This window comes from Rhinatrema bivittatum, chromosome 5 (genome assembly GCF_901001135.1).
Source record: "Rhinatrema bivittatum chromosome 5, aRhiBiv1.1, whole genome shotgun sequence".
Taxonomy (NCBI): domain Eukaryota; kingdom Metazoa; phylum Chordata; class Amphibia; order Gymnophiona; family Rhinatrematidae; genus Rhinatrema; species Rhinatrema bivittatum.
The window spans coordinates 350,829,053-350,850,408 of record NC_042619.1 but is presented as its reverse complement, the minus strand read 5'-3'; the positions used below and the strand labels follow the sequence as shown (position 1 = coordinate 350,850,408).

Genomic DNA, 21,356 nt, shown 5'->3' with positions numbered 1-21,356 from the left:
TTATCACAATCTGCTTGTGATTTAACTACTCTGAACAATTTTGTGTCATCTGCAAATTTGATTATCTCACTCGTCGTATTTCTTTCCAGATCATTTATAAATATATTGAACAGTAAGGGTCCCAATACAGATCCCTGAGGCACTCCACTGTCCACTCCCTTCCACTGAGAAAACTGCCCATTTAATCCTACTCTCTGTTTCCTGTCTTTTAGCCAGTTTGCAATCCACGAAAGGACATCGCCACCTATCCCATGACTTTTTACTTTTCCTAGAAGCCTCTCATGAGGAACTTTGTCAAACGCCTTCTGAAAATCCAAGTATACTATATCTACCGGTTCACCTTTATCCACATGTTTATTAACTCCTTCAAAAAAAGTGAAGCAGATTTGTGAGGCAAGACTTGCCCTGGGTAAAGCCATGCTGACTTTGTTCCATTAAATCATGTCTTTCTATATGTTCTGTGATTTTGATGTTTAGAACACTTTCCACTATTTTTCCTGGCACTGAAGTCAGGCTAACCGGTCTGTAGTTTCCCGGATCGCCCCTGGAGCCCTTTTTAAATATTGTGGTTACATTTGCTATCCTCCAGTCTTCAGTACAATGGATGATTTTAATGATAAGTTACAAATTTTTACTAATAGGTCTGAAATTTCATTTTTTTAGTTCCTTCAGAACTCTGGGGTGTATACCATCCGGTCCAGGTGATTTACTACTCTTCAGTTTGTCAATCAGGCCTACCACATCTTCTAGGTTCACCGTGATTTGATTCAGTCCATCTGAATCATTACCCATGAAAACCTTCTCCATTACGGGTACCTCCCCAACATCCTCTTCAGTAAACACCGAAGCAAAGAAATCATTTAATCTTTCCGCGATGGCCTTATCTTCTCTAAGTGCCCCTTTAACCCCTCTATCATCTAACGGTCCAACTGACTCCCTCACAGGCTTTCTGCTTCGGATATATTTTAAAAAGTTTTTACTGTGAGTTTTTGCCTCTACAGCCAACTTCTTTTCAAATTCTCTCTTAGCCTGTCTTATCAATGTCTTACATTTAACTTGCCAATGTTTATGCTTTATCCTATTTTCAATCAAATATCCCTTCCCAATTATTTTCAATCAAATATCCCTTCCCAATTATTCCTACAGAGCTATCATGTAAACCTCTTGTTATCTTATGCCATCCTTCACATACCCTCCCCCCAGAGGACGGATATGATAATGACATTAGTGCCCAAAACTAGACAACTCCCAGCTAAGAAGGAATGAAATTCCATCCACATTGACATCTACCAACCAGGAACTCTGGCAATGGAGTTCAAGATGTTTGCCACTCTAGGTACAAGTCAAGTATTGCTGTGACCTCCTGTAGCTAAGCATATAATCTCCCATTAAGAAACCACTAGCTATAAGAGCAACGTGTGGTTTTTATCCCCTCTCTTTGTTCTTCCAGAAGACTGGTTATATAACTATTTAGTATGCCATTTAAAGAGACAGAATCCCAGGCAAGATCATGGAAGTGTCAAATAAGATTAGTAGCAATGCCCAGTAAGTAGAAACACTGGTATGGACAAAGAAAGACAGGGGAAAAAAAAAAAGGTAAAAATTAGGATTTGGGCAAATTGTTGCTGCTGCTTTCTAAGTCCCACCACCAGTAATGTAATGGACTAAATCTGTTGTCAATGTAGAAGACTCTACTAATATTTATATGGTCAGCGATACTACGGATCATTAAAAGTGATACTGAATAAATATAAAGGTTAGGGCACAGAAGCAGTGTGAGTTGAAAAGTGGAAGAGAAAGGGGAAAGTTTTTGAAGGATAAAATCTATACTGGAAACTGAACAGCACTTTGCTTGGAGAAAGACAGTCAATTGTGAAAGCCAAGAAGAATTGCAAATAATATTTACTTGATTTTGGAAAGCTTTTGAAGTAAAATGCTGAGTTTTTCCAGTATCTGCAGATCAAGTTTAGGATTCCGAAGTAATGTAGAGCAAGTATGGAAAAAGTATTCATTGCTGCAGGCCTCTAGAAAAGGCTGCAGAAAACCTGCAAAAAAATAACACTCACATCACCAAAACATTTCTATAAAATGACATTTTTTCTTCATATCATCACTGCAATCTGGCATCATTACGATCTATCAAACTTGCCTTTTTTTCCATTGTACCTCTGCACCAAAAATTATCTTCCATCAATACAAAGAGGTGATCTTGAGTACACCAATCTATAACAAGGATTTTTATTATAAGAAGAATTTATCATGAGCCATCTGGGCTACCAACAAATATAGTTAAACTTCTACCTAACATTGTAAATATTCAAATTCTGCTGAATGCCATTAAAGTTCTAGCAGCTGTACTGGCCCTGGAGAAAAAAAACTTAGATTTCTGGATTCTTTGTAAACTGCGAAACTTTTAATGTGATTACAAATATGAACAAGTAGGGAAAGCTTAGCTTCAGGAATGCTTCCCAGCACAGATCTGTAGAAGGATTGGGTGGATAAAGGTTGGTTATGTGTGTGGGTTGTGGGTTTGTATCTATGGTAGGTGTGTAGGAATCACACTGCAGCGGCGGAGTAAACACACACACATCTAAATCAGAATACAATGTGAGTAATTTGCGGCAAAAATATGAATGACTGGTCACTGCATCTCAAAAGGGAGTTTATTATTATTTACAGACCCGAATGAATATAAATTTATACAAAACACCTTCACCGTTCAGAAAGCTGAAACCCCGACACGGCCGTGTTTTGCATCAGGGCTGCGTCAGGGGGACAAATCGCCGCTGTATATAAGAAAGGATGGGTGAAGGTCCAGTGTAGGAAAAAATGCTTGGAGGTAATTGTTGTTGAAGTATGAGAAGAGTCTTCACGGCACCGTTGCAGGGTGCAAGGACTATTCACGAGCAGAGGCTTGGCTGTAAATGTTCAGCGAGGATCTATAGACTGAGTGCCCGAAGCAGAGCCCCGGCTCGGAGTGATTTATAAATTTCTGTACTGACGTGGTTCTATAATGGTAAACAAAGAGCTGACGAACTTCACGGAGCAGCAGAAAAACGCCGGTCTCCGCTCAAATTGTCAACTGCTTCAGTTATGTTTCCCGGTCTGTCTGCATGAGTTGTTCTGGGCCAGAACACTGGAAGGGTCAACAGGGTCAACATTCTACAGATCTAACAGTTTACAGCAGAAAACAAAGGGGATCGGGTTTTTTTCAAGGTTCAGTTCCCTGAAAAATACTGACCCAATGCTTCTGGATTTCACACTCATATTTTCTTCTTGTTTGCAAAGTTTGGTGAATTTCCATCCCTCTTTTGGAGACGGATTGTGCCTACAGATCTCTCTCTTTTATATAACTTATTTCCAACATGCTTTGTTGGAAAACATAAAAAAGTGGGATTAAAACGGCCAAAAATATCACTTTCTAAATACATCAATAATTAAAAGCTCTCTCACTTACAAAGGAAAACACTTTTGTTGAACCTTTTAATGTACCAATGTATGAATTACCAAAAGATGGCTCAGTACATGAGTTTAAGACTACAGTGTCACGAGCGTATTTAAAGTGTTAATTTCATCTGCGACTCTCAAAGCTCTCTGGGGTTGGTCAGTGACTGTAACCTGTTTATTACTTTGCATGCAAATTGATAAGATCAATAAAAGGGGAAGGGATTGCATGGTATTACAAATGTTTCTTTAAGTTTAACATAGACTGCAGCCTCCAGGAAATCCCCTGAGGGCCTTTCCCCTTGGAATTTTGCACAACAGATAATATCAGAAGAAGGGAACTATGTAATCTCAAAAGCTCATATATTACAATATTATCGGGTTATTCTTATGCGGGTCCAATAAAAGATATTGCAATCTAGAAAAAATCTGATCTAAAATGTAAAAGTAAAAAAAAAAGAAAAATGACTGCATTTAAGACCATGCCCTTGCAAATCTGGCATATTTTCAATTTATGGAAGGTGTCAGCAAGATGTCCTGATTGAGGGCACCACAAATGACGCAATAAATAAAGGAACACCAGCAGTAGTTTGCATGGGAATCCACCATGAGATATGTGCACAAGCACACTGGTGCATATTTTCTAATGGGATAAGACAAAACAGTAAATGAGTTATCAAAGAAAAGCAAAATTGTATGCTTAATTTTTTTTTCTATTAAACAAAGATGAAGAGGTATTTATATCTAGCCAAAGCAGTAGAACACTATTTGAGAGCATTTCAGGCAGTTACAATATTTCCCAGTTCAAAATCTTAGTCTGCACGCTTATTGCTACTGAAACGCTAAGAGCTATCAAAGTTATTCTCCCATTCTGTGCCTACTGGAAAACTCAAGCCTTAAAACATTATAAGTAGTGATGTTAAACTTTCCACAGTGCAGATAAAGCATTAAGAAAGAGAAATTGCTGATCAGTAATGGAGGTTTCTCCATAGAGAGCGGGTGACACTATCCAATGGCACCAGCACAGACTCTTTCCCAGGCCAATGCAGAAAGCTATGTTCACCCCAGGGGCGTACCTAACGTATTGCCACCTGAGGTGGATACTTCTACTTCTCTGGTAAACCCCTCCCCCCCCCCAATATATCATTCTAAAATTTCCTAAACATTGCTGTTTTGAAATATTTTATCAGACTCATCAAACAACACCCAAAAATTAAAACTATTAAGGATTTTAAAAATCTCCCACTCTCCATATCTGCCATCCTAAGATTGTTCTAGACTGGGGGCACGCATACACACACACTTTGTCTGTACCTCACACACACACACACACACACTTCCTCTATGCTCTCTCACACACACACACACACACTTTCTCTGTACCTCACACACACACACACAGACACGCTTCCTCCATCTCTCTCTCTCACACACACACACGCTTCCTCTGTGTCTCTCTCACACACACACACAAAACCTGAACTGGAAACACAAGCCAGATTCTGTAGGCAGTGCAACAATGGGAAACCAGAAAATCACTATTCCTAAAAACAATACAATCAAATATAAATCAATCAGAATAGTAAAACCATACTAAAAAAATATACGTCAAAACAGCTGATAAACAGAATATTCAACTAGAAGCTCATAAAAAAATTTTTAAAAATTTCCTAAACATCTTTTAAAAATCTTCCACTTTCCATATCTGTCATCCTAAGACTGTTGTAGACTGGGGGCACGCATGCACATGCACACACACATACTTTGTCTGTTCCTCTCACACACACAGACATACGTCCTCCATCTCTCTCTCACAACTACCACACACTGAAGTGCCCCCTTTTCCTTCTATTATCTGAAAGAGTAAATAAATGATTCACATTTACACATTCTAGACCTCTCATGATCTTAAAGACCTCTATCATATCCCACCTCAGCCGTCTCTTCTCCAAGCTGAACAGCCCTAACCTCTTCAGCCTTTCCTCATAGGAGAGCTGTTCCAACCCCTTTATCATTTTAGCTGTCCCCGTAGCTTCTCTAGTGCAACTATATCCTTTTTAAAGTGTGGCGACCAGAATTGTACACAGTATTCAAGGTGAGGTCTCACCATGGAGCGATACAGAGGCATTATGACATTTTCCGTTTTATTCACCATTCCCTTCCTAATAATTCCTAACATTCTGTTTGCTTTTTTGACTGCCGCAGCACACTGAGCCGACGATTTCAATGTGTTATCCACTATGATGCTTAGATCTCTTTCTTGGGTGGTGGCTCCTAATATGGAACCTAACATTGTATAACTAAGCTCAGTACCCCCACCCACATCACTTGCTAGGCTCCTTCAAACGTTTGGTAATCACCAGGGCAATGCGAGCAGCCAAGAGAAAAGGTGCCATTGGTACTGGCATACAACTGCCTGGAAAAAAAGCCCTGGGTGAAACAAAATGTTCCCCCCCCCCCCAATGCTCTGTGTAACAGAGCGCACTTACACGATTCCACTGTCATCTGCAGCAAGGTATCCATGACACTAGAAAGAAGTCCTTTGCTTGATATCTTCAGATGATTTACAATGACTGCCACAACCTGGTACTCCAGAAACAAAGCCTTGCCCTCATCCATCTTCAAGTCCATATAAAGCGAGTCAAATGCCTGAGCCAAGTAATCAGCTGAAAGATATAATCAACAAGGAAGTGAAAACCCATGTGCTTTCCAGCTCTGACCCTGCTGAACATGACCTCACACATTTTCAATGGGGCAGGCGCAGCTCTGTGCCCTACCTTCCCCTCCAAGTTTAAACCTGATCAGTGAATCTTCAAAGAAGTACCAGCGCCTCCAGTTGGATAAACTGGATCAGCCCTGGGCATTTTTTTTTCTTTTTACCCCAGGAGCTGAAATGCACTATAAAGAGGAAACAGTCATAAGTAGCTCAGTATCTAATCAGCACACATATGTACAATCTTGATCCAGAAGGGCCACAAACTGCTCTAGTTTTCAGGTGTATTTGGTCAGAGAATCAGATTAACTTGCTGAACTTGGCTACCAGGAAAATGATCTTTTTGCAGCCCTGAAAGAGCAACTGTGCTCCTCTGAATTAGCAAGACTGGAAGAGAACATAGTATGGCTGGATATAGTTTTACGTATGCACACAATGCTATCTTAACAATTTATTTATTTAACATTTTTTATATACCGACAACCGTTTGCACATCGTATCTGTTTACAGTTAACTAAGAACTAATAGGCGGAGCCTTTACATGGAACGGTAACTACAAATTAAAGTTAACAGATATTACAAGAGACAAAGTAAACAAATTAATAAAAGTGTGAACTAATGTACAAAATATTTACAAGAGAATCAGTCAGAAGGACAAATGGGTTTCAGATAATCATGTGGAGGGATTGGAGGAAGGGTAGGCTTGTTGAAAGAGCCATGTTTTTAGTTTCTTTTTGAATTTTGAGGTGGATGTTTCTGTGCGCAGATCTGGAGGGAGGGAGTTCCAAAGAGTGGGGCCGGCGAGGGAAAAGACTCTATTCATAGTGTAGATTAGCTTGTAGGGTTTGATAGAGGGGGGTCCTTGAAGGGACCTTGACCTTCCTAAATAAGCAAGGGCTACATTTAGTTTCAATTTACATTTAGCCAGATCCCTTCAAGTAATGCTTTTGTATGAGAGCCTAGATACTGTAAAACGCTATCAAGTCTACACAATTGAAAAACAATTACTGTTTTAATTTTTCCCCCGAGCAGTAGCAAAGCCGACTCCCAGCAAAGTAATTCTGAAGCAAAATCCTACTAATAATGTTAGTCCACATTTGATAGTATTAGTAACTTGATCTGTCCCATATAAAACTAAACAAAGCGACTGTGGCAAGATTTTAGCTTCACTTATTTCAAATGTCTTCCAATATTCAGGAATAATGATGGCCACCCACCCATAACACAGAAACAGAATCATTTACATTTCGAAGAAGCTCCTGTAATATTTAATCACAGTGCCACCTACTGTACTCCTCGACAAATAATTTAACACAGAGCTCTGCCTGCATGTATGTGCCTGGTTTTATATTAATTTTTTACTCCTGTGCCTATCCCTACTCCTCTCCTTCCTTTTAAGTATCCTCTTAAACAAACAAGAGTAGTTGGAGTTTTCAAAACATTAACCTGCCTGCTTATTGGCCCCGTTTCCTTTTTGGTCTTCATCCTCAATCGTGCTTAGTTTTTATCTTACTATGTTCTATTCCTGTGTCCCTTCCAATTTAAGCTTTGCATACGTGATGCTCACTAGGGATTCTGATAAAGGCTAGCACCGCAGCATCCCAATTTACTTAGCATTAGCTAAGAGGGGTGTAAGGTAGGTCATGTATTTTCTGCACGGTTTATTATTTCTGTTTTATGAAAATATCTGTTCGTCACATTTTGGCACCAAAGAAATTGGGTGTGCATATGGTTGGTGTCTTAAGTCCTGTGTTTGGGCATACAGAAAATGTATATCTTTTTACATAACCCTATATTGGCTATGAAGCCAAAACACTAAGAAAATAATTGCTAAATATATTTTCTCTTTGATAAACTAAATGCTTTGATCAGCTTTTGCTGGACATGCAAAATGCCAATTCTTCCTATGTTACTACCTCTAGAAATCTCTCTTTAAATCCCTTCATCAGATCTAAGCCAAAAGAGTTTATGATCTGTGTAACTCCAAATTTTGCACCCTTAGAATCACATACAAATGCTGATAAACAAAATCTTGAGCGTGTATTTGCATGCGTCCTGGAGGGGTATGCACGTGTACCCGGGTGGCATTGGTGTGTGCTCAGGAGGCCGCCTAGAATGGAAGTTCAGGAGAGCTAGAAGCTGGGAACGAACAGATTCAAGCTCCTTGCTGTCTGATAGCAATTCAGTCCTCACTCTCTCTCCATTTGTGTCAGTGCTGTTTAGATGCTCAAAGTGATTTGACCACTATAGCTTTTGCGCATGTTGGGACATTCCCTCGGCTTATGGTGTCTCTGGAGGGGAGGGGAGTGGGAGGTGAGGCAACGATCAGTTCTCCTTCTCCCTTGTTTCCAAGGGCAGAAGCTTCCCCAAGAAAGGTTAGAGAGAGAGCAAGGTTGTGCCTATGGACTCCGGAATAGATCCATCTTCCTTCTCCTGGGTGGAATGTTCCCAGGGCTTACAGACCCTTCTGCAGGACAACCCTCAAAGGCAAAGCAACCTACTATGTAGGGTTCGCGTGCTCAGGCCTCCCATTTGTCAGTCACAACAAGCAAATGTCGCAGGGAGGCTGTCCAAGAGGATGTGGATCATGAGACATCGGAGGATTGGCTTTCTCACCTCTAGAAGAGGGAGAAATTGCATATGATTGAGAACCACTTTGCTCAGATTTTTTCTTTTTTCAAAGAGATGTTTTGCTGAGTTGGTTGGCTCAGACCCTGAACACCCTCAGTGTGGCCCAAATCTGTTGGCTCAGACTCTGAACACGCTTAGTGTGGCCGGAGGTCAATTTTAAGTTAAGTGACCTGTTTCTTTCCCCCTGTATCCAATTTAAGATATATTGAATTTAAAGAAGGTAAATGTGGCTATCAAGGTTCCCGTTTTGGCAAGGAAACTCGGAGGTCTGTCGCAGTGGTGGAACGCAAGGGAGAGTTCTTGGCATCTCTCACCTTGACAGAGGCGTATCTGCACATAGCCATCAGGCTGAAGTACCAGAGGTTTATGGTCCTAAAGGAATATTTTCGGCTTTGAGCCCTTCCCTTTGGCTGGCGACGGCTGCACATTACTTCACCAAGGGGATGGTGGTGGGGGCAACTGCATTGCACACGGAGGGTGTATTAGTGCATCTGTGTCTGGACGACCGACTCATTCGTGCAAAATCAGAGCACCTCTGTCGACAATCAGTACAAAAGGTACCTAGGATGGGTGGTGAACCTAGCAATGAGCCATTTAGTCCTCTTTCAAACTCTTGAGTATCTGGGAACTCAATTTGACACGCTGGCGGAGTGTTCCTCATGGAGAGAGACTGCTGAAATTGCAGAGTCAGATTAGGCTTTTGCTAGAGCTTTCGGCGACCAGGATCTGGGACTATTTACAGGTCCTGGGTTCTAAGGCATAAACATTGGAATTAATGCATTGGGCATTCACGCATATTTATTTAGCATTTTTTATATACCGATGTATAGCAGAGTTGCCTTCACTCCGGTTTACATACAGAACAACTTGTTACATTGAACGATGTTTGAAATTTAAAAATATCAAAAATTAACAATGATGAGCAAAGACATAACAAGGAGAATGAGTATAACAGGATAACACAGGGTGGAAACCCTGAGTAGGTGAACAGAGATATCTGGGAACAATGAAAAACAGAGGACATCAGCATCATGAAACAGGGAGATTGATTGAAGGAGATTTTGAAAGATAGCAGGCTATGTTAATGTACTATAAGTTCATTGAGTGCAGTCTTTAAAAGATTGGCTGAGTAGCCAGGATTTTAGGTCTTTTTTGAATGATTTTAAGTTTTCTTGATTGGTGAGGAAATGAGGTAATGAATTCCAAAGTTTAGGGCCAATAATGGAAAGGGCTCTGTTTCTGGTGGAGGATAATTTGGCCTGTGGGAGTGAGGGAATCACAAGTTGGATTTTACTAGTCGTTCTTGTTGTTCGTTGAGAGCAATGTAAGTGAATGATGTCATCAAAGGTGGAGTAATCGGCTTTGTATATAGCATTGTGAAGAATAGAGAGAACTTTGAATTCTACTCTTTTTTCAATAGGGAGCCATTGTAATTGATTGAGAACAGGTGTAATGTGATCGGTTTTTCTTTTACCTGTTAGTACTCTGGCTGCAGCGTTCTGAAGGAGCTGTAGGGGTCTCAAAGAAGATTTAGGAAGGCCAATCAAAAGGGAGTTGCAGTAATCCAGACTGGAAAATAAGAGGGCTTGTAGGACGGTTTTGAAATTGTGGGGGTGAAGCAGAGGTTTTAGATGTTTTAATATTTGAAGTTTGTAGAATCCTTCTTTTATTTTTGTAGCGATGTGTTTTTTGTAGTTTAGGTCAATGTCTAACCAAAATCCCAGGTCTTTAACGCTCTCTTTAAGATGGACGAGGGTCTTATCAAAGTGGAAGGGAGGAATTGTTTTATGATCAGAACTTTTTTTGGCAATTAGGATACATTCAGTTTTGCTGGTATTTATGCGTATTTATGATTTTTTGCTGGTATTTATGCATATGTGGCCTCTGCAGGGGGCTCTCACGCTGGAATCAGTTATTGGAAGAGGAAGCCAGGGACAATCTTTCGTGGTGGCTTACTCGCACCAATCTTGAGCATGATGCGGAACTGAATGTTCCAAATTGGGTAACAGTCATTATCGATGCAAGCTCCTCTGGCTGGAAGACGGTATGGCTCAGAGCCAGTGGTCGAAACAGGAGGCCTCATGGCCTATCAATTGGTTAGAGACAAGAGCGGTGCATTTTGCGTTGCTTGCCTGTCTGCAAAGGTTACATGCCATCCAGTATGGATCCTATCAGACAATGTGACAATGGTGGCCTACATCAATCGTCAAGGCAGAACGAAGAATCAGACCGGAGGTCTAGGTTTTGATTCCCTGGGCAGAGCAACACTTGGAGCAGCTGGCAGGGTCTCACATCGCTGGAGTGAACAACATTAGGCAGATTTTCTCAGACAGGGAATGGGAGCTGTCGGAGGCCCTGATGTCTCGCATTCACAGAGAATGGGGTATCCCGACCAAAGAGAACACCAAGGCATAGCAGTTTTACAGCTTCTGAACAGAACACTATATGGAAGGAATCTGGTGATGCTGTGGACTTGAGGGATTCTTCTTTGTCTTCCCCTCCATGGCCTCTGCTGAACAAGGGATTACGGTGGATAGAGAAACATCCAGGCAAAATGATCCTGGTAACTCCAGAGTGGCCACATCGACCATGCTTCCCAGGTTTGATCAACATGGCCATAGACGGGCCCCTGAGATTCAGACATCAGTTGACTTTTCCAGCAGGATCCAATATATTCGGGTCAGATGTCTCAATTCTGTTTTGTGGCTTCGCTCCTGAGAGGAAGGAATATTTCGAAGCGGTTATTTCCAACTTATTGCAGGCTAGGCGACCTTCTACATTCTTGTCATATGTCCGAATTTGGATGATCTTCGAGTCCTGGTCTGTTGTTGATGAAGTACAGCCCCACCCTGTTCAAGCTATGGTGTCGCATATTTTCGCTTTTCTACAGAAAGGTTCTGGCCAACGGACTGGCCTTTAACTCTCTGGGAGTACAGGTAGCTACACTGGGTTGTCTCCGGGGTAAGATGCAAGGGTATCCTCTGTCCGCACATCCAAATGTTATATGGTTCCTTTGGGGAGCTAAGAACTTGCATCCTCAGATGCGGAGCATTTGTCTGTCTTGGAATTTGAAATAGAGTCCTTAAAGGAATGTGTGAGGCTCAGTCTGAACCACTAAAGAGAGCTACGGTTAAGGATTTGACTCTTAAAAGTGTTTTTCTTGGTGGCTATTTGTTCAGTCAGGAGAATTTTGGAGCTCCAGGAGCTACAAATGTTGAATTTGGGGGTATCTTTAAGCATGATGCCTTCTTTTCTGCCTAAGGTAGTCTCAGCTTTCCATCTTAGTAAGATAGTGGAGCTTTCAGCTTTACTGGATTTGGATTTCTCTATTTCTCACGTGGGGGAGCTTATGATTTCCATAGATTGGATCACCTCTTTGTACTGTGGAGTGGTCCAAAGAAGCAAAAGTAAGGCATCAAAGGCTACAATTGTGCGGTGGCTGAAGGAAGTGATCGAGTCAACTTACATTTCTAAAGGGTGCCCGCTGTCGAGGGGTTTAGGAGTGCACTCGACATTCTCAGGCAACTTCCTGGGTTGAGTCATAACAAGCGTCTCTGCATGAAATTTGCTGGGTGGCTTCTAGGCATTATCGTTTGGATGTCGGAGCTTCGGCTTCCATGTACTTTGGTGGGAATGTTCTATGAGCGGAACTTTCCAGGTCTCACCAGAGTTAAGGGGAGCTTAGGAACATCCCAGTAGTCTGGATGATCTGGGTATGCACAGGGAAAGGAAAATTGGTTCTTACCTGCTAATTTCCATTCCTGTAGTACTGCAGATCAATCCAGAGACCTGCCCATTTATGGGGGGGGGGGGGGGGGGGAGTCTGCCGCTCATACTATTGCTTTGTATATAATGCACAGTTGTTGGAGATTTCAATGCTAATCGCTTATGTTAAATTTGGGAAACATTTTTTCTATGGTCTTTTTGGGCAACCACCTTCTTCCGGCTCATTGGAGGGGAGGGAATTTGCTTAGAAGTTTGCTTAGAATATTATGGTTGTTGCTATCATCTTGGCTTGGGTACAGGTCAATACTGAGGGACTGCAGGTGGCAGTCAAAGGATCAGTGAAACTGTCTCCATCTGCTGGCAAAACTCAGGAGTCTGGGCTGATCTGTGGTACTACAGCAATGAAAATTAGCAAGTAAGAACCAATTTTCCTATTCCTGAACACTTTACCTTCTTGACAACTGAAATCTTGGGAGATGAGTGCAACTACTCCTTTACTACTGAAGTAATGGCATTAAAAATACCTCACATGGTCTCAACCAAATTGAAGTTGCATGCACTTAAATTAGTACAGATTTTAAAGTAGCCAAAATACAAAACACGAGGAAGAATTAAAACATTCCTGCATCAGTGTTTTAATTGTAGTGTGGATTAAAGGCAATGACAAAAAGCGCAATGTTGAGTGCCCATAGGGCATCCAGTTTCCCAATTAGGATATACCAAGTGTTCCCTACAAACATATGAAAAGTGCACCCTCACGTATACCCTTATTACTGACATTAAGCAACAACAGAGAACCAATTTGATAGATTAAGGTCATTATGTTTTCTTCTGGTCTGAAGCTTCCAAATATCACTCATATTTACTCTTGGAAGCTAGTACCAATATTAGAGGGCATGAACCTTAACATTTTGAGTTAGAAAAGCTCTGAGGCCTAGGAAGCTTTAATTGTACTCTGTCCAAGGCAATTTTTTTTTTAAATTTAGAAAGTGTTAACCTGGAAAAGATACTTAAAAAAAACAACAACAACAACAACAAAAACCAAACCAACCCTTACCTTGTGTTATTGTTTTGATGACTATTAAGGTAGACACAAATCTTAAATGTAAATCTGAGCTCTTGAAGAAAACTGCAGACTTTGGTTTACTTTCGGTTACTGGTTCAAGACAATTTTGAGTTCCTCGCACAATTGTTCCTTTGAATATTTCTTCACCCAGTCGCCTCATGGTTGTTGTCATAGTTGCTTGCTATTAAAGATATATCATTTTCACTAGTGGAAAATATATAGTGCCACAACATGCAAACTCCTCTAAAACAAATGAAAGCAGATTCTAGTTTTTCAGATATGTACACAATCTTCCAGCTCAAATATTTAACTGTAGATTTTGAAGACAAGTAAGGGAAAAAGAAAAGTCCTGCGAACTGTGATCCACAATAACAAATCAAACTCTGTCCATAACCCAAGAATTTCAACAAAGATAGGAATTTCCCAAACCAAAGTCATGGATTACCATGGGATGAAACAGCAAAATTCCCACCTCCTTTAGGAGTGAACAGAAGACGACAAATTATTATTGTACACTGTATGACAGTGAAAATACAAAAAGGGGTAAATTGCTATGAAACTATCTATAGCCACATGATCTACACTAAAGCTATTTGCATGACTCCGAGACTGAGTCAGTTTCATTGCAATAAACATACAGAAAACATGAGGCAAGACCTAAAATATGGTTCAGGATTACTACAGTAATCATTATAGCATTGGTCAATTTCTTTTCACCCATTTTCTCCCTCCCTTCTTCCCACTCCAGACAGAATATCTGGGTGACAACAGGAGAACTACAGATAAGTTCCCTTTCAGACTATTCCTTTCAGACTACGCCACTCTTTCAGCCACCTCCTATTCCTCCTTGGGATCAAACACATTGCCCAACAGGCTCTGATGAATTCGAGTCTCCTGTGCCGTAGTGATATATTTCAAATTTTTTATTTTTACACGTCTTTTTATTGTTGATTTTTGACTTCAGGACATGTATGTTCTCCCTCAGTTTTTCCCAGTTAAAAAGTTTTGGGTTTTTTTTTTACCAAAGACTATAATATATTTTTGTCAGGTTGCCAGGGTTTTCTTCTAAAAGGCACAATGGAGCAATAAGAATTTTGATTTAATATCTTTCATCTGGAAGCATGTTAAAAGCTATTAAGATACTGCATTGATGCTGTATTGTTCTAGCTTTACTGCCGCACTCTGAGGCCAATATAAGCTTTTGTGCAGCAGGCCCCAAAAAAATCTTACAACAAATATGCAGCACTGCATGTCATCCAAACATATTACAGAGCAGCAAGCTTTTTGGGGGCACTATGCAATTTATGGACTGCATGCGCATCTCTTGCAAGGTGTTTATGGATTTTCTGATGAGGCTTTTGTAGTGTCTTGTTTTTGCATTGTGCAGGTATTGGTTTTTGTGTTGGAAAATAGTGCCTGCAGCTCCATCATCTCTCTTGAGAAAGCGATGAGAGAGAGGGAGAAAACCCTGGATTTGACTTCTGATTGTCTGCTCTTTGAGGCAGATGCTTGACTCTAGTTCAGCAGTTTGGGTTCAAGTGCTCAGTCGGTGTGGATGCTTCCTCTGCACATGCGGGGACTTATTTGTATTTCAACAGTTTTGAGTAATTAGTGGCTGCAGCTCAGTCCTGTCTCCGGAAAGTGAACAGAACACAGAGAGAGATGGGGAGCTAAGTAAACACTGGGTTTGTTTTTTGATGTTTGGGCTTTAATCCCACCCACCCAATTCCTTGTTTTTTTCTTAGACAAAGCCTTTGATAATGCAGGAAAGTCTCTTTCCTATTATCCCTGTCTCCAATGATTCCAATTAACCCACTTAAAGTCAGCAATTATGTTTAACCTTGCTTATTATAAGGAGGTCAGACTAACAATCAAAGCACATTTGGATTCCGAAACACACTTCACAGTACATAACATTTTTCCTCTATTTTTCTCTTCTCCCCCCTCCAGACTTGTTGGTTTGAATTGCTTGACATATTTAGGAAAGGAAAATTGGTTCTTCCCTGCTAATTTTCGTTCCTGTAGAGAAGTGGGTTTTGCATCCTTACCAGCAGATGGAGGCAGAGAACAAAAACTTTGAGGCGCTGCTTCCTATCTGAGAGCCTCCTGCAGTCCCCCTCAGTATTGACCTGGACTCTATTCTTTAGCTTGGGTGCATCTCCCTTTTTCAGGGTGAACAGGAAATTCATGGTTGGGACCCCCCTTGACCTGGAGCCTCCCATACTTCCAGAAAAAACACAGATAACCACAACTCAAAACTCATCAACTTATCCACAGTTTGTAAACTTTCTGCAATTAATTCCAGGGCATTCAGTCTTTTGGCAGCAAAATAGGGGTGGGTCTCTGGACTGATCTGTGGTATTAGAGGAATGAAAATTAGCAGGTAAGAACCAATCTTCCTTTCCTTGTACGTACCCAGAACAGTCCAGACAAGTGGGCTGTACCAAAGCACCCCTAGACTAGGCAGGACCCATGAAAGACCCATGCATAGATCACTTTCATCAAAAGTCGCATCTTCCTGCGCCTGAACATCCAATCGGTAATGCTTGGTGAAAGAATGAAGCATTGACCACACCGCTGCCCTACATATCCTCCTGCGGAGGCACCAACTGACACGCCGCTCAGGAGGCTGCCGGCGCCCTTGTAGAATGCGCTCACAAGCCTACCGGAACCTTCTGGCCTATACAAATATAAGCAGAGGCAACGGTTTCCCTTCAGCCAACGAGAGACTTTTATCTCCTTTCTTTGCACCCCCCTCCCCGAACAACACAAAGAGGTGATCCGACCGCCGGAAACTGTTATCGACCTTAAGATAACGCAACAGAGGCCTGTGCACATCCGAAAAATGAAGCTCCCTCTACTGCAGAGACTCTCTAGACCACTCCGGAAAAGAAGGACGTTCCACTGTCTGATTCAAATGAAAGAAGGAAACCACCTTTGGTAAAAAGGAGGGAACCGTTCGCCACATCACCCTGTCGTTATCAATAAGCAGAAATGGATCACTTCAAAATAGAGCCTGCAGCTCCAAAATCTGCCTGGCCGAAAATATAGTTGCCAGAAAAATAGCTTTCAATGTCAGATTCTTCAACAACGATCCTTTTAAGGGCTCAAAAGGAACCCCACAGAGCACTTGCAGCACCAGGCTGAGGTTCCAATCTGGACATAACTCTTACCGGAGGCTGTAAATGCTCCTTTCAGGAATCGCATAGCAGCTGGATGGGAGGCTAAAGATCTCCCCCACCACTTGTTCCTAAGGCAATCCAAGGCTGAAACCTGAACACAGAGCTAGCTATAAGCCAGCCCCTTAGACGACCCCTGCTGCAAAATGGCCAAAATGTGAGGAACTCCTATAGTTAGGGGGTCCAATAGCTGTTGTAGACGTCAAGACACCTTCCAGATCTTCAGGTACGTAATAGATGTAGAAAGCCTTATAGCCTGGAGCAAAGTAGAAATTACTGGCTCCAAATATCCCCTCAGGTGCAAACGCCACCTCTCAAAAGCCAAACCGTGAGACACAAGTGATCCTCCCGATCTGAAAATATGGGACCTTTTCAAAGTAACCCTGGCAGGTGAGCCAACCTAAGGGGCCATCTATCGTGATACACACCAGATCCACCAATCCACAGCACCAACTTCCCTGGATGCACTTCTATGCAGCACAAGACTTGACCGACGAGTGGCCAAGGAGGAAACACGTACAGGAGAACTACCATCAGCCACAGGCACACTAGAGCATCCAGCCCTTCTGCCCTGACTTCTCTTCTGCAACTGAAAAATCTTGCCTTCGTGTAGGCCCTCATTGCCATTAGATCCAACTGGGAATGCCCCACCTGGCAAATAGGCAATCCCAGACCTCCAAGGATAACTCCCATTCCCCCCTGTCTGCTACCTGCTGAGGAAGTCCGCTTGCACACTGTCTACGCCCGCATATGCCACCCACGTCTACTACGACCACCTCTGGTAGTATACATCGGCTGTATAATAAGAGACAAAAAGCTCTGTATTTGTGCATCCTGAGTCTAGCCCAGTACTGTGGCTCCCCACGGGGTTCCTCCCAGAGGGTGTGGTCATCTGCCACAGTACCCAAGAATCCACTCAAACACCTCAAAACCATAACACCAAGATGAAGTTCTGCCTAACAAACAACTGCTGAGCTTCCAAAGCCACTCCTAGATGCTTCGTCCCCCCCCCCCCCTCCTTGATGATTGATGTATGCCACCATTGTCACATTGTTTGAGAAGATTCTCATCATCCGGCCCTTGACCCAAGGTAGAAAAGCCTCCAGGGCCCTGCGAACCGCCCGTATCTCCAGGTGACAGATTGACCAGGTCGCCTCTGCTGATGACCAAAGACTTTGGGCAGACCGCCCCTGATACACTGCCTCCCAACCCTTGAGGCTGGCATCTATGGTCACTACCACCCAATCCGGAGTCTCTAGATCTGCTCCCTTCTCTGTTGTGATGGGAGAGCCACCACAAGAGACTGGACATGGATTCTCCCAGAAGAGGTAAAGGTAGGTGATATTCCTCTGAAAACTGATTCCATCTGGACAACAGCACCTTCTGCAAAGGTCACATATGTGAGCAAAGGCTCATGGAACCAAATCCAACATGGAAGCCATGGATGTCAGGAACTGCAAATAATCCCAGACCTTTGGCACCGGCAGACAGAACAGACGCTGCACCTGCGCCTGCAACTTCAACACTCTGTCTGCAGTTAGGAACACCCTGTCTTCCTGGGTATTGAATCGCGCTCCCAGATACTCCAATGACTGGGTCGGCATCAGATGACTCTCTGCCGCATTTGTCACCCAACCAAGTGAACTCAATCTATTCCTCACTCGCTTGATGGATCAATCGCAGTCCTTCTCCATATTTGCCCAAATGAGCCAATCGTCCAGATATGGATGGACCAAAATCCCCTCTCACCTCAAGGCTGCCGCTATCACCACCATGACTTTTGTGAAGGTTCGGGGAGCCGTGGCTAAACCAAAGCAAAGAGCCTGAAACTGAAAATGCTGACTCAGCACCATGAACCAAAGGAACTTCTGATGGTCCCTTCGAATAGGAATATGGAGGTAGGCAGGCCTCCGTCAGGTCCAATGATGCCAAGAACTCTCCTCTGCGGACAGCTGCTATAACTGTGCGTAACATTCCCATACGAAAACGCGGAACCCGCAAGGCTACATTCACCTTTTCCAAATCAAGAATGGGCCAGAAGGTGCCCTCCTTTTTGGGAACCACAAAATAAATGGAGTACTTCCCCTGTCCCTGCTGGAACTATGGTGTCTAATTTATTTTTTTTTAATTGAAATTTTTATTATGGTTCGCATACATAACAAAAAAAAAAAAAATCATACATTTAACAAAACAAGCTTCCCTGATATACATAATAAATGGAAAAATCAGGATTCATGTTGTGCAATTTGCTATACAAAACGAACAAAAAATAAAATAGAGAAGCATGAAGATAAAAGCTTATGGCAAGCTTCCCCACACCATATTAGGGAGCATATACCAGATATCTATTGACAATACATTCTGGAAACATAAGCCAAACCAGAAGTTTAAGAGCTGTAACCTCCCCCACCCCAATAAACTCCCACCCCCCTTTCCTTCTCTCCAATAATGACATACAAACATCACTCAGAATGGAATAGATTGAATATGAGACATCACCTAAAGTTCGGCATAACCAAAGGGGAGAAACAAAGTAAATGAAGCAATCAGTGATTACCATCCATTGATTGTCTCCACAAATCATACAGGGACCACACTCGCTCAAATTTGTGCAGACACTTATGTTGAACAGCAGAGATCCTATATAAAGTATACACCCTCTCAAGTCTTGCTTGTGTTTCACAAAGGCGTGGAACCCTCGACTCCCTCCAGAGCACTGCTACATCACATCTAGCTGCTACACAAATATGCTGAGCAAACAACTGCTCCTGCTTGCTTCCTTGATAAATGGGGGACAAATGGATGTCTGGGAAAAAGAACAACTGGAAATTGAAGTATGCTCTCTAGCCACTGGGTTATGTCTCTCCAATAAGCTTTAATATAGTGACATCCTTACCATAAATGGACGAAGGATCCCAATCCCTTGCAACCCCTTCAAACATAGCTCTGCATGAGGAGAAATCATCTTAAGAAGATGAGTTGGCATCAAATACCAACGGTACATGACTTTATAACCATATTCAATAATATTTGCGGAGATAAGACCCTTAGCTGTGGCTTGGAAAATAGCTAACCACTGTTCTGTAGAAAATTCACTTCCCAAATCAAACTCCCAAGATTTGACAAAAGGCCCTGCTCCCTTTCGCGCTAGAAAGGCTTTATGCAGAAGCAGGACAAACTATGGAGAAAACTCCGGAGGATTGTCGGCACTCTGATCGGGTAGACTACTATCCGACCTACCTCCTCCATCCTGATTATCCACAGGCACCTGATCCACAGGCGAAAGAAGAAGAGGGGGATATCTGGCCTCTCTAGCGGCTGCATACCTCTAATCAAGGTCCTCCCCGGCTCGACTGTCAAACTCGATCCCCCCAGGTCTGCAGCTATGGCCCCCAATGACCTAAGGGCTCTTCTTTCACTAGCTGCACCCACGGAGGTTCCGTCTTCCCCTGGCAAGCAGCCTGTACAGAGGGAGCATGCATTGCAGACCAGAGGCCTCACACCCTACAGGCTGCCATGCGCGGTTTTGGCATCATTCCCCACGAGGCACAAATGGCAGGGCTAAGGCGAAAATTTTAAACTGGCATACGCCGATCAAAAAGAACAGGCCGCACACACTGTCAGCAAATCAAGCCGTGCAGCTGCACCGCTCCGAATGGTGCGCAGGAAACCTCCTCCAAACCCCGGGATCCCCCAGCGGCAGAAAGAAAAGTTGCGCTCCAAACTCACTCCCTGCTACTGGCCCCCAACAGCCCCTGCTGTGGAAAGTGCCCCACCGCCGAGACTGAAGCTCCTGGCCTCAACTTTTTTTTTTTTTTTTTTTAACTTAATATAAAAACAAGAAACAAAACAGAGGGATAACAGTTTGAGGGAGGAGATCCCTGAGGCAAAGAGGGAGCCAGCCCCCTGGCTATCAGGGCCTCCAGAAGCTGTGGGCTACAGACAGACAAGGGTTACCAACCCCCTGGTCGCCTGGCTCCACCTGAGGGATGGTCCACAACGGAACCTAATACCTCAGGGAGCCTCAGTCCAATCTCTGACCTTCAGCTAACACTAAATTCTCTCTTTTTATTTTTGTCAGACTGCAGATCTGCACCTCTACCATCTGCTGGAGACAGAGAAATACTGAGAGACTGCAGGTGGCACTCTCAGATAAGTAGCGGTGCCTCAAAGTTTGCTTCCATCTCCTGGTAGGGATGCAAAACCCACAGACACGTTCCTTCCTCACCCTCTTCTTACATCCATACCATGAAGCCCACTTTTAGAGAGCTTCTGGTTACGTCTTGTCCCTCAGACATTTAAGGCAGGAACCACTGAATGTAAGGTCTCATATCCAGAAATAGGAGCAATGCGTGATCAAATTTGTAGATGACAATCTGTGGCAGAGAGGAGAAAGGATCTCTGGAGTGCTATTAGGGCTGCAGCTGCTGTGACGGAGGATGAAGCAATTGGCCAAATTGTCAACTGGTTCCTTGACAGCAGCTGCGACCCCTGGAACTAGCTCTTGCTCAGCTCCATCTCCCTGAGTGGTGTCCGCACTTACAAATTTAGTTGACAGAGTCAATCTGAACAGCTCTAGTTGTCATTACCATGGATA

General features: G+C 42.8%; 1 protein-coding gene across 4 annotated transcripts in view; it reads right to left on the bottom strand.

Moving 5' to 3' along the window:
- The window catches only part of CCDC138 (coiled-coil domain containing 138), a 93,512-nt gene that overhangs the window by 6,309 nt on the left and 65,847 nt on the right, over positions 1–21,356 (bottom strand). For 2 of the 4 annotated variants that reach the window (XM_029604589.1, XM_029604592.1), the window contains 3 exons: positions 13,572–13,761; positions 5,934–6,110; positions 1,907–2,045 (listed from right to left, as the gene is read on the bottom strand). In XM_029604589.1, the coding sequence (XP_029460449.1) occupies positions 1,907–2,045; positions 5,934–6,110; positions 13,572–13,761 (506 nt within the window). Of the gene's footprint in view, positions 1–1,906; positions 2,046–2,095; positions 2,224–5,933; positions 6,111–13,571; positions 13,762–21,356 lie in introns of those variants that run through there. The other 2 variants (XM_029604590.1, XM_029604591.1) reach the window with 2 other exon arrangements.